A 13163-nucleotide genomic window follows, 5' to 3' on the forward strand; every position below is an offset into this window, starting at 1 on the left:
TTGAAAGGAAATTACTAACCAATTATTACTTTGTCCAATTAGTTACTTGGACAAAAGTAATAACAAAAAAACAACTAAATTATTGTCATACCCAAGGCAGCTTGTGCTAATAAACAACTAATAAACTAGCTTGTGCTATGAATATTAATGTTGTTACTTCGCTAATGCTAATATCCTATGTCCTGGTCTGGACCAGCTGTGCCGGAGACATAGGAGAATGAGGAGACATCACACTAGGTGACTTCAGGCTTTCTTCATATTCACATCTACTTCCCCCAGAGAAACTAAGCCTGAGATTCTTTTGCCACTGTTTCGACTTCTTCGCAGGCACATCTGATTTCTTGTCTGTCGCTTGGATGAAGATCCTTATCCTTTTTAGCGCGATCTCTAAAGTTTCATCATCCATATTAGCAAAGCAAACCCTAAACCAACCGGGTTCAACGCAATGAAACGAAAAGCCTGGAGAGACATTGAGCTTGACTTTATGTATGATCAACCTCCAAAGCACCATTTCTGCCTCGAACGTGGGTTCTTTGAGCAATGGCCGTAAATCCATCCAACAGAAAAGACCTGCATTGCTGTTCAAACACTTTATCCCGACTTCTTCAAGCCCGCTGGTAAATGTTTGATGTCTTTTTGCAAGTCTCATGGAGCTTGTTTTAAGAAAATCGTCAACGAATTCATCATCCGATAGCATTGAGGCCAGAAAGTGTTGTGTTTGTGAGGAGACTAGTCCGAAACTGGACATTTTCCGACCACAGTTTACGACTGCATCGTTATAGGAGTAAACGATGCCAACCCTGAATCCAGGGAAGCCCATGTCCTTGGACAAGCTATAGATTATATGAATGAGGTCCCGGTTGCAATCCACTTCTTCTATGATTTCAGCTATACTAATGAAATTCGGACGGCTGAAGATGGTCGCCGAATATATTTCGTCGCAAACCAGGTGGATTTGTTTCTCATTGATGAAGTTTACCAATGTTATTTGCGTCTCTCTCTCCACAGTGGTGCCCAGTGGATTAGATGGATTTGCAATTATCACGCCTTTGACTTTGATGCTGGATTTTTGAGCATTTTCAAATGCCTCCTCCAGCGCTTCTTTGGTGATCTTGAAATTGTTTGAGCTCTCGCAGATGACTGGAATTAGCTGTATTCCGGTTCTCCATTTTAGGTCTCGATCAAATCTGCATAGTACAGACAACATTGCTGCATTTGTGAGCGATGGAAATTATTGTAAAAATCATAGCAACAATAATTAAAAAGTATTATAACGATACATATGGATTTGGGCTTCTTTTCTTTTTTCTTTTTTTGGTGCTCCAGAAATGTGTTTGGCTATCCAATATGTGGAAAAAATTATTTATTATAATACTATAATACAAATTTTTCCGATTTAATATATGTGTGATAAAAATATAATTAAAAAAAAAGTGGTTGAAAAAAGTGTTTATGATGTAAATTGACTAATTTTTTGTTTCCAAATAATGAGATATCCAAAAACTCCCTAGTTGTGAGGTCAGTATGTACGCTAGCTGATAATAACCCTTTTGACGACGTACGAGCGTGTGGGAACCCGATTGTGCGTAGGAAAGAAAATATTCGATAGAATACAGTCACTCTGGCAATTGAAACTTCCTGAAAATTATATGGGGACATGCTGTTACAAATTTGTATGCTGCTTCATGGCAAATGTCCGCTGGGTTTAAGGAAGTTTCAATTGCCAGATTGACTTTACATTATACGGTTCTGAAAAGTTTAAGATACTCGCAAAGTTGCAAATTACGTATTGACTTGTCAACTTAGCATACGACCATTAATTATCTTTCTATTATTGTAGTATTTTCTAAATGAATGTCCGCATCAAAGTCGAAAATTTCAGTTACAACACTAAGATGGAGAATGAAGCTTACGCTGGATAATAAGGTGTAGGAACCAAAAATGCATCCCCAGGATCGGCCAAACAAAAGGTGATGAGCTCACTAGCTCCTGTTGCTCCTCCAGCCAGCACGATTCTAGCTGGATCAAAGCTGACTCTGCCTCCTCTTACTTTCCCCATAAACCTTGCCACAGCCTGCATGAATATTTGAAGGAAATCGTGTAAAGAAAAGAGCACGTATTTTCTCTCTTGTGAGAGTTTGGGAACCAAAAAGCAAGTTAGCTGGGAGATGGTCTTGAATATTGACATACATTTCTGAATTGAGGCAAGCCATGATAATCCTGGAAGATGGCTATGTCCCTGAACATTTGTACTCCTTCGCTGGTGCAAATGGATGCTGACGGATGTTTTGTAATCCATTCCTCCACCAAGTCAAAGGACAACTGCGCGCAAGAAAGATGAAGAAATGAGTAACACTGATTATATCAACATTAATGATGTTACCGTCCGAGAATAAAGAACGAATTAGTCGTGGAAACAAGTTTAGCTAGGTATGTGGTTCAAACCTGATTTTCAGCAAGTCCCAGCTGAATAACCCCATTGGGATTTTGATTAGGGTGGTAAGGGTCATTATCATATGCTTTCCATCCATGAAAATAAGAAGAGTTCTCTCCATGCTGTTCGTTGGTGGCAATCTTGGACAAAAGTTGCTCCATCTGCTCAATCCCTCTAGGCGGCTATGAAGTCTGTGGTATTACAATTTGGTGCCTTAACTTGGGGCACGCCCTATATTTCTCTAGGTAGGAATGTGGTGATGACTCAAGGTGTGGCTTGACATAAGCTATATATAGGCGGGAGATTAGAGCAAAATGGCAGGATAAACTGAAAACAATAGAGAGAGAGAGAGAGAGAGTAAAAGTCCTATTTCTTGAAGACAGTAAAAGTCCTATTTCAACGTTCAAAAGTTTGGAAATTAACTGATTGACGGAGAAAAAATGGAAAGAAAGAATGAGCTGCCGAGAATGGTTTGATCAGTGTTCGCTGGGTCTGGTTGGCACTAGTCATGAGTCGTAATTGCTTGCGTGCGTGCGTGACTCGTGGTGTAAATCATTTCCACGTGAGACCAAGAAATTTCTCAGTACTTGCTAATCAAAAATCTAAAAAATGATTTTACTAGTTTTCCAATTACAATCCTTCTTCGTAAATTTGTAATTTCTGTGACTATTGTAATGGCCATATTTATGTTAAATTTGGCCGTTATACAAAGATTATATATTAATAACTTAAATTCACTAATGATTGAGACTTAATTTCTAGTTTTGTAATTCTCAGTACTCTAAATAGAGTGAGCGGTTCAGACGACATATATATCTTACATATATAAATATATCTTTCTGACTCTTTTATATGGCGAGGGCATACTTGTAGTATATTTCCTATTATCTCATTTTTTTTTTTCAAATGTATTTTAATTCGAAATGTTTTTGTTGAATTTTTTTCGATCCCAATAGAGACTCTTAAGCATTATTACAAGGACGAAGAGTGGAATGAGAGGATTTAAGAGTCAAATCAGATATTTCACCGTCATCTAACTAATATCCTTACTAACCAGCCAGCGAAGTTGGATTTTGAGGACATGTTCGGTTGATTATTATCACATGGTTACCGTCTTTTCATATATATAGTAACCATGTGATAATAATGGAAGAGGAGTTCATCTAGTAGTTGCTTTTTTACCACTCAACTCATAAGCTAGTTATTTATCTTAATGCACATATGGGCTGCTTAGTGTTTGGTTAGAATTTGTTTTCCTCGTCAAGAAAAACACTTACCGCTGTCCTGAAACTGGAAAACTATGGATGATGATTAGCGTTAAAAGAAAGTTTGGTCGCCCAATTTCGCAAACACAAGTTTCTCACCGAGCAGCAGCGGACACATTTCAATTCGTACTTCCATTCCGTGAAGTTTGGAAGCCATCTGAATTTTGTCGACGCGCTAAATTTCTTTGAACGTACTCGCGTGCTTCTGTGCTGACTGGTGACCGCCTCTGCGGTTTTTAGACTTTGTGAATCAAATCTTTTTTTTTTTTGGGTCAAAAAAAAAATCAACGGATGAATTAATGCATTCGTTGACAAAAACGGACACCAAAAAGATAAGAAAGAAAGTAGTACTACTCTCTAGTCTCTACTTTATTGGTTTTTAGGTTTGGTTGGTCCTACAATAAATCCTCTTTTGACTACAGTCGTGAATCAAGTGTAGTGATAGGAACACACGAACTCATTCCAAGGTCGCAGGTTGCCATTTTCAGGTTTTACTTGTGAGAATGAAGTTTTAAAGGACAAAGGCCGACCATTTCCCTTTCTCCTTTTGCCTTCCCTTTCAAAATCTTCTCTTCTACACGCCTAAACTTCCCCTCCACCCCCCTAACTTCTGGGATTGCTCATTCAAATCTGGTCTCATGCCGCCGCTGCCAATTGGAGTTGGGACTGCCGACCAAATTATTTTACCTTAGCTGGGGTCATTTTGGTTGGAATTAGAATGTCAAAGGTTTATAAAAAAAAAAAAAAAAAACTTAGGCACGCTTTACCCTTTTTGTCCCATCATCTAACGGTAAAACGGACTCTTTGACTAAATGAGGTATTGGATTCAAATTTTACCTTAGACTTGAACTCCGTCTAACCTGGGTGGGGGGCCGCGGCGTATCCCGCAGTTTGATGTGTCGGTTTGGGTTCTAAGTGGTTCGAGTCGGGACATGTTTCAGGTAAAACAGAAAAAAAAAAAAAATACTTTGCAGTTTTCATCACTATACATAATCAATCCACTCTTTGGTCCATCAATTTTCCATTTCTTCACCTTGTGCACCACGGATTAATGGAACTAGTATTATTTAAACTTATATATAGTGCGGTTTTATGTATAGTTACTCTATCATTATCAGTACAGCTTCCAAACTTATCGTAAGCATATGTCTTTTTCAATTCAATTCTAGTAATTGCAGAAAGATAATGAGTAGAGGACGACATTGAGAAGATCGATGAACCAAAAAAACATCCACCGACCTAAATCCACTGCTCCGCCCGTTACATGAACTTTGCTTTCGGATTTATGTCCTATTCCTCATGCGACGACGCGATGGTAAACTTCCGTGTCATCGCCACGCATTCAATATGGTAACTATCTAGCTAGCTTACGTACAAGCAACTTAAAAATGTAGAAATTTCCCAACTCAGACCTGAGTCAGATTTTAGGGTCTCCAAAGTTTTGAATTTCTATTTCGAACAAACTCCAATCTTCAGTTCAAATTCAGGAGCATTTTGGTGATTAAAACTAAATTTGAACAGGCCGGCCAACGAGTGCATATTGAGGTTTTAGTCTAGTGTTGGGAACAAACAAGACTAAGATTTGCAGAGATCATGGAGTTTTTGGGAGTTTTTATAAAGATATATATTGTAACAATGTGATGTATATAAGATAAAAAGGATATCGACAAGGAATAATTTCATAAACTTTCCCAAGGCTTTTGACTATTTCACTTAGTTCCCTTGAAATTTTAAAAATTACACTTACCTCCGTTGATTTGACACTTTGGTAACCAAACCTTAAAATAAGGTCAAAAATTTAATGAATACCCTAAAATGCCCTTACCTTATAAAGTTCAATTCATTCTTCTAAACAATTGTAAAGTAATTTGACACAACTATAAAAAAAAAAAAAGGAGCCTCAAGTTTTTCATGCCGATATTTGTTATTTAATAATCAACTATAACAATAAATCTTTTGTTATGTCAAGCTATTTTTTATAGGGATTTATTGGGAATATAGATTCTTTTTAAGATAGAGAAGAAAGTGTTACCTTGTGTTTTTAGGTTTATACTACTTTTTTTTTAATAAAAGTTTATGGACTAGGTTAGTGATGGAACAACCATAGTTTGGTAGTGATTTTGGGCATTTATTTTTAATTATTGTTCATTTTGATACCAAAAAAAAAAAAAGAGTTACAAAAAAATTGGATGATATTAAAAGTCATCAAAAAAATTACTAGTTTACGTTTGATCTGGATAGATATTAGCAACAAAATTGATAGTTCTTTTATACTTCTAATGATATATAAGAGAAATGAAACTTGTTAGGGCACAAGTCGGAAAATAAAGTAGTCTCACATCCTCCACAAGCAACTATTTTAAATAATGGCAAAAAAAATTTTAATCCATAATTCCGTTAACACTAAAAATTTGAAGGTTGTTGAAATTTGTCTATTTACTCCAGTGAGTGGCTGGAAGGGGCCTTGGTGTGTATATTGAAGGTAATTCAATCAAACCAAGTCAAAATGAAAACTGCGAGACGAGAGCTAAGGGACAAAACGAAAGAAGAAATGTTCAGAAGAATGCAAGGCTGAAGAGTGTTACACACCAATCTTTTCATTGAAAATCAATAATTTATGTGACAAAGAGAAGATCTGTTAATTAATGGACCGAGTACAGAAGAAGCACATGCATAAAAAAAAAAAAATAAATGTGAAGAATAGAACGCCCCAAACAGGCATCCAAAGTAGTAAAACTTGAGAGTTGAAAATAGTTAACCCAAATTTTAGGTGGAAAGAAATTCCAGATATTATTAGTTTTCTGAATTGTTATTGAGTAATTGGTGTTCCATATAGAAGTTGCTGATAAGGCTAGCTTATTGCAATCGCATGCCCGCAAAATCAGAGCTCCAAGATAAAATGATGATATTAAAAAAAAAAAGGCTAAGTAGTAAAGCGTTTGACAAACCTAACAAGAAGGATTGCTGCCCACGAAACTCCCTCAAAAATCAAAACCGTGAAGACCAAAATTAAAGTTGTTTTTGCGTGATATGAAAGAAAAAGATGGGTTTTGACATTTTTGGCATGCAAAATTCTTCTGACTTGGTGATACATATCGACGTGTCTTTTACTTGCAACTTAATTAAGCATCCATGTTTATATATAGGAAATGGGTTGGTGAGTGTAGCTTTTCCTTTTCGTACGTCTTGCAGTCTCTCTCTGTACGTAATTTTATACTCCTATAGTTTGCATTTGTAAGTCAAAAGTGCGTATAAATACACTACTACTACATTTTTTTAAAGTGAATTCAATATTAACAATAACGATAGTGACTGTGTTTGAATAATAATAGATTATCTGAGATAATTTTTAAAAAATATATATTATTATATTTTTTATATACGATACGTGTGAGATAAATATTAAATTAGATGTCAATCATTTTTATTTATATTATCCATCGTATTTAGGTGTACGGAGATTTGATTTGTCATACTATATAATTGTCAAAATACATGCTCTAGTTCAAAGTTCATCACATTTCAACGCGTGAACCTTGATATATGTAGACGGCTGACCTGGTGGATTAGTCAATTGGCTATCTTTGACCATCGTGTCAGTGTAAACCGGGCAAGTCAAGCCTTGGAAATTGTGTAAGAGGGATCTTAGCTATATGCCGATCGAGGGACCCTTATTCATCAAATTAATTACTACAAGACAGAAATTATCTAAAGTGAGTCTTCTACGACCTTCAAAGCTAACGTGGTGGGAGCTTGAAGTTTCTGACAATAGCAGACAGCTCCCCTAAGGTTTAATAAATTACAATCACCTTCCTTCTTTTGATGGTTTATGTAACAAAGTAGACTCAATAGGCCAATTTTTCATTTGAGTATCCTATAATGCCCTCTTTCAAATTTTAAAAAGTTTCTTTCATCTCTTTCTTTAACTTGCCCATGTCCATCACTAGATTCACCGCTCATCAATCCTTAGAAAACCGCTTCTCTTCGTCCCCAAGGCAAGGAGGAAGAAAAATTTAGCAACATTCTTTCATGACACAAGTTGCCCCTACATCATTCTCCCTTTTTCGTCATGCCATCAACAATCTATTATGACACTTAAAATAATCAGAACCCAAAATATATTTGTCGTTTAAAACCCAATGTAACTCATTAAAACCCTAATATGATCCACCCATACATCCCAAGCTTAATACCATATCTTAGAATTGTCGACAATAGTGTTATATGTTGCTTGTACTCAAGAAAGAAAATAAAAAGATTACCATGACATTGGAAGCAAATTGAAAAGTAATTTCACATTTGGGTTTTTGGCGAAACAATTTATTTGTGTAATTCATGTTGTCTGTATCAAATTAATACGGTTTAAGTGCTTGACCTGAGTTTTATCTTTTTGGCATAGAAAAATTGATTATTTACCAATCTCTGTATATTTTTTCATGAGAAGAGAGAAAGGGGAAGATAATTTGTCAATGAAAAAGACGAAATAAATACTAGCAAAGTGGTGAATACCATAGAGTAGAAGGGAGTAAACTAGTTTGCGGGTTTATTGCTCATTAGGAATTTTCTTTTATAAATTTCCTTGTTTTCTTATAAATGGGTTAAAGTGTTTTCTAAGGGTTATTGAAGTAATTTTACACCATTAAGAGAGGTAAGTGTAATTTTTAAAACCACTGGGGAGCTGTTTGAAATTGCCAAAAACCTCAATTTATGAAGGAGTCATATTATAGTGGAAGCAAGTACAAATTATTGCTATTTCAATGAGTTTTTTTTTTAAAAGAAAAATGTACTATAACAATTTGATATATATGAGATAAAAAGGTGATTAAAAAATATGTTTACAAAAAACGTATAAATTTTTCTGCAAAAAATCACAATCCAAACAAGGCCAAGTTGGAAAGCCACCCCAAAAATGTCCGACAATGCTCGACTCTAGATTAATGAGAATTTAAAGTGGCCACTGAATGCCAGAAGATTGCACACCCTACAAATTATGGAGTTGGGAAATGTTGGACTAATTTTCAAAGAGAAATTATATATATACATACATACATACACACACTGCAAATTATGGTGTTGGACTAATTTTCAAAGAAGAGGAATTTTAGGTTCAGAAAAACTACTAGTAAAGTAAGTATACAGAGAATGGCTTGCCAAGACGACAGCGGACCACTATAGGTGTTCAATCTGTTGGTGGGGAGTAATATTCAAGCAGCAGCCATGACGCACGGGTTGGGTAATTCCAGAAGTTTTCAAATTCTATTTTTATTTCTCGTTTTACCGTTCTAGAAAAATACTACTGATGCAGAGATAGATATAACTAGTCACCAACGAATACTTCTCAACTGGTATCTTTGGATAATTACCTGACACATTAATTATCAAACGAGGTAGCAATTGAACACAAATGGGGTTGAAACCTAGAGGGGTAAAATTCTTAAAAGTAAGGTAGAATGGCTTTTTTTTTTTTTTTTGGACTTGACAAAAGGAAAGGCATGATAAATTTTCTCTCCACTTCTGGATGGGGTCAGAGGAAAGAGAGAATATTCCTTAAATAATGAAAAATTCACTTATATTGGGACATTACCAAATGTATCGTCATCAACACGCACGCACGCACAAAATCTGCTCACCTGAGGGCTGAGACAAATTCACAAAGGGAAGATGATGAGATGTGGGCAAGGAAGAAATAGGTCAACTATATCGTGCTTTTGGATTTGCATAGCCACGAGGATGTTGCGAGTCAGAGAATTGGAATGGAATGATTTCGGATTTTTCAAGTACTACAAACAAACTATTGCAGTAGTAGTAGTAGTAGAAGTAGTATTTGTCTTGGACACCATTTTGTCTCGCATTGTCTGGCTGTCTTCCAAATTCTTTTAATTCCAATTCCACGCTGAGTTCCACATATCCTTATCTTCATTATTCCAAGATTCTACCAAAACGTTTCTTTCTTGCCTCCTCTCCCGGTCATATATAAGATCTGGTAACACTTTCCCGGCAGTTTCCCCATTGACAAATTCTTGTTTGCCATTTGAAGCTACGTGACGCGCGACGCGTTGTTTGGATTGTACTACTGACTAATTTGAAGTTTCCCATTGGTTCGTTTTTTTTTTATTAACATATTTTTCAATCCATCCATCCATATCCACGTACATCAAATCGTTACGTTACGTTACGCGGTGTGTTGTGCTAATAACAATTATGTTTAATGTTTGTCTTCCTATTAAATTAAAGAACGTGGCGACTGCATCGAAAGCTTTTTTGCAAGCTAACGGATGTCGTGCAGAACAGTGGTTATATTTTATGGGGTTAGTGCACATGAAATGGATGGGAGAGAGATGTTCCCCCACACCTTTCAACCGAGCGAGTATGCAAAAGTAGTCAAAATTTAATAGACGGTTTTCAAGGAGAATAGTGGAGGAGCAGTACTAAGTAGAGTATTATATTTTGTGTAGTGGGGATTGGAATTGAATTGGGAAAGGAAAAATAAACAAATTGCAAGCTTAATTGAATTGATGATGATTGCTCCATTTCAGATTATCTTTCCCCTTCCAAACAAGACCCAATCCAATTCAACCTTTTCTTTCTAACTTCGGGACGATTCAATGCCATCCATCATCTTCAAACTACAACATTTTCTATTTCCACCTTCAGCTATGGAGCCACCACCACCAGCTTTCGAAACTCAATTCAAGATTCTCAACCACCCCTTACGTACTACTAGAAGAGTCCACGGAAGAAGATAGAGGCAGAGGCATAAGAAGAAAGAACTGAAACCCAAACATTAAGCAAAATCGTCACATTCTGGTGAGAGAAGGCAATTCATGTATGAATGCGCGCCGGCCGGCCTAGTCAAGTCTGCAACTGAGGCTGAACAAAAAAGTCTGAAGTTGCAGCTAACTATGGTCGTTGCCAGATCATCATCCTCAAATGTTCAGGTGTGACTTCACAAGAATTACTCCCTCCGTCCCACTTTGATAGTCCAGTTTTCCTTTTTTGTCTGTCCCAAATTATAGTCCACTTTCCAATTGAAGGATGTAGTTGTATTTTAATTTTCCTAAAATACCCTTATTCAATGTAAGTTGTTGTTACTATAAACCTACCTCATTTTTTTACCATCAATTCAAGTTCCCATAAAGTTGTACTCTAATTAATGTGAGGGTATTTTAGAAAAATAGTTATCTAAATTGATTGTTCCAACAAAATTAACTACTTTTTATTAAACTGTGTGGAAAAAAAGAACCAGGACTATCAAAGTGGGACGAGAGAGTATTATATATAAAAAGAAAGAAAGCAAGAAAAACACGAGCCCAAAAACCAAAAAAAAAAAAAAAAAAAGCTATTAATCACTCAAAAAACTCTTGCTATCTAAAATCAACATCGTGCCGTGCCACCCATGGATGAAACAGTTGTAGCGATCCGGTGCCGGTGACGGTGACCTACTAATCATGATTCATACAGCATATAAAAACGTTTAACACTTGAGAAATATTAAGTTACCAAAAATCAAACTATCCAGCGACTCGTCATGATCAAAATCAAACTCGCTTTAAGCCTTTTTACATGCAGTCCGAGGCATCTTTTTGACTTCACCTCGTGAAACAGGGAGCGGTTTGAGGTTGCCCATAGTGTATAATTAAATATTTAGTAAACATGTTTCCTGTCGCCAAACATCCATATTTAGTCAAATGTACCAAACAAAACTTCTGCTACTAATCTTTATCCTGACTAACTGTTGAAAAGGTGGCATTAACTTTTACCTGTTACGAAACGAAAACCTCCAGATTCTAAACTAATGCACTAACTAAACTAATGCACAATTTTTGAAGCTTTACAATCCCGTTTCATCTTCTCCTCCATACAACAAACAATGCCATCTTGTTTGTACACTTCAATTTGATCAGAATTCGTACTTACCAAATCTATCTGACTAGTTTTTGCATCTGTTCTTTCACGAGACATGGAAAATGGGACTGCGCAAATTTTTCAAAGCAACAAAAATCTGGGCTCCTCTATCAAAATCTCCAGAATCCAAAACAAAGAATGACCCTTAAGAAACTTTGACCGGCATTATGGCAACCCCCAGCTAATTCCCCACTTACATTGAAATTTCCAATTTCTAACTAATACATCCCCATTAAACAGTTCAATGAGAAAGATTTCGAGGTACAACAGTTCATCTTGCCACTCCCAGATAGACCTGTCAACGGGTCGAATTCGGGCCGGAATTCATTATTCCGGATCGGGACCTGTTATACTATACCGGTTCCGTATCCGGTCCGTTTACCCGACAGGTCTTCTACTCTATGTTCCGGACCCGGATCCGACGGATTTACCCGAATCCGGATCCGGATCCGGGTCTACCCGAAAAAATATTTGAAACCTGTTTTACAACAAAATTAGAAAAAGTACTACTTTTTTTTATTAAGAAAGGTCAATTTAATTTTGTCCAACAAGTATTATTTCAATGTTGTCACTTGGTTAAAGTCTTAGCCGGGCTATATTGCATGTGTTAATTAACATCTTCTAAATATAATGTTTAGCATTGATAAATACTTTTTGTAAGATTTAAATTCATGCTTTTGCAACAGGTGTTGTATATGCCAAAGGCTCTGCATGTCCATGGATAATATTTAGTTGTTTGGGCCTTTGGGCTATAGAAGTAAATTTGAGATATAAATTTGGGATATATTATTGGTATATATATATATATCTATTTTATATTCGGATACGGGTCAAATACGAGCCGGAATGATGTATTCCGTATCCGATCCGTTTTTGTTTGATAAAACGGATCCGGATTCGAATCCGGGTAATGCAATTATATCCCTACCCGGACCTGTAAAAAATTGACGGATCCGGATTGGATCCAGGTCTAGACCCGGACCGTTGACAGGCCTACTCCCAGAGTAATATGCAGTCATAAAATGAAATTTATAGTCTCACCTCTAAAACTTTTTGCCTCCTCGTTATTGCCTTAAAGATATTCGTCGAACTCGGACAATTTGGCCGTGAATCTGCAACTTCTGTATTCCAAATCTACAGTTTTGGATGGACAGACAACTTCTAGTTCTAGCCAAATTACATTGAAGTTTGGGATAATTGCAGAAAAACCTACCCTGAGGTTTTTGACATTTGCACTGACCTCCCCTGTGGTTTGAAAAATTACATTGACCTCCCCTGAGGTTACTAATCCTTTGCAAATTCAGTCCAAACGATTAAAATATTGTTTTAGGGAGTGAAATTAGAATTTTTTACCAAATTTGTCCTTTGTACTACATGTCCAATGAATAACAAAATACTACAAATCAATTAACAATTAATAAACTTTAAGGAGTATAGTTTATAGGCAAATATGCATTACCTATTTAAAGTACCGGCTCTTTATGGGTATTTTACTTTCAAACATTTAATTTAATACAAATATTTATGCTCAAATACATATTTGTATTTACTTTTCAAAT

The 13163-nt window shown here is 36.2% G+C and overlaps 1 protein-coding gene across 1 annotated transcript; it reads right to left on the reverse strand.

The window, feature by feature from the left end:
- Window positions 1–3116, reverse strand: LOC113760354 (1-aminocyclopropane-1-carboxylate synthase-like). The gene is made up of 5 exons (XM_027302903.1): window positions 3069–3116; window positions 2446–2616; window positions 2191–2322; window positions 1914–2074; window positions 1–1187 (listed from the first exon to the last, which is right to left on the reverse strand). The coding sequence occupies exons 1-5, from the start codon at window positions 3114–3116 to the stop codon at window positions 176–178; spliced, it is 1524 nt and encodes a 507-aa protein (XP_027158704.1). The 3' UTR covers window positions 1–175.
- Between the last annotated feature and the right edge of the window lie 10047 nt (window positions 3117–13163).

This window comes from Coffea eugenioides, chromosome 2, assembly GCF_003713205.1.
Source record: "Coffea eugenioides isolate CCC68of chromosome 2, Ceug_1.0, whole genome shotgun sequence".
Classification (NCBI taxonomy): Eukaryota; Viridiplantae; Streptophyta; class Magnoliopsida; order Gentianales; family Rubiaceae; genus Coffea; species Coffea eugenioides.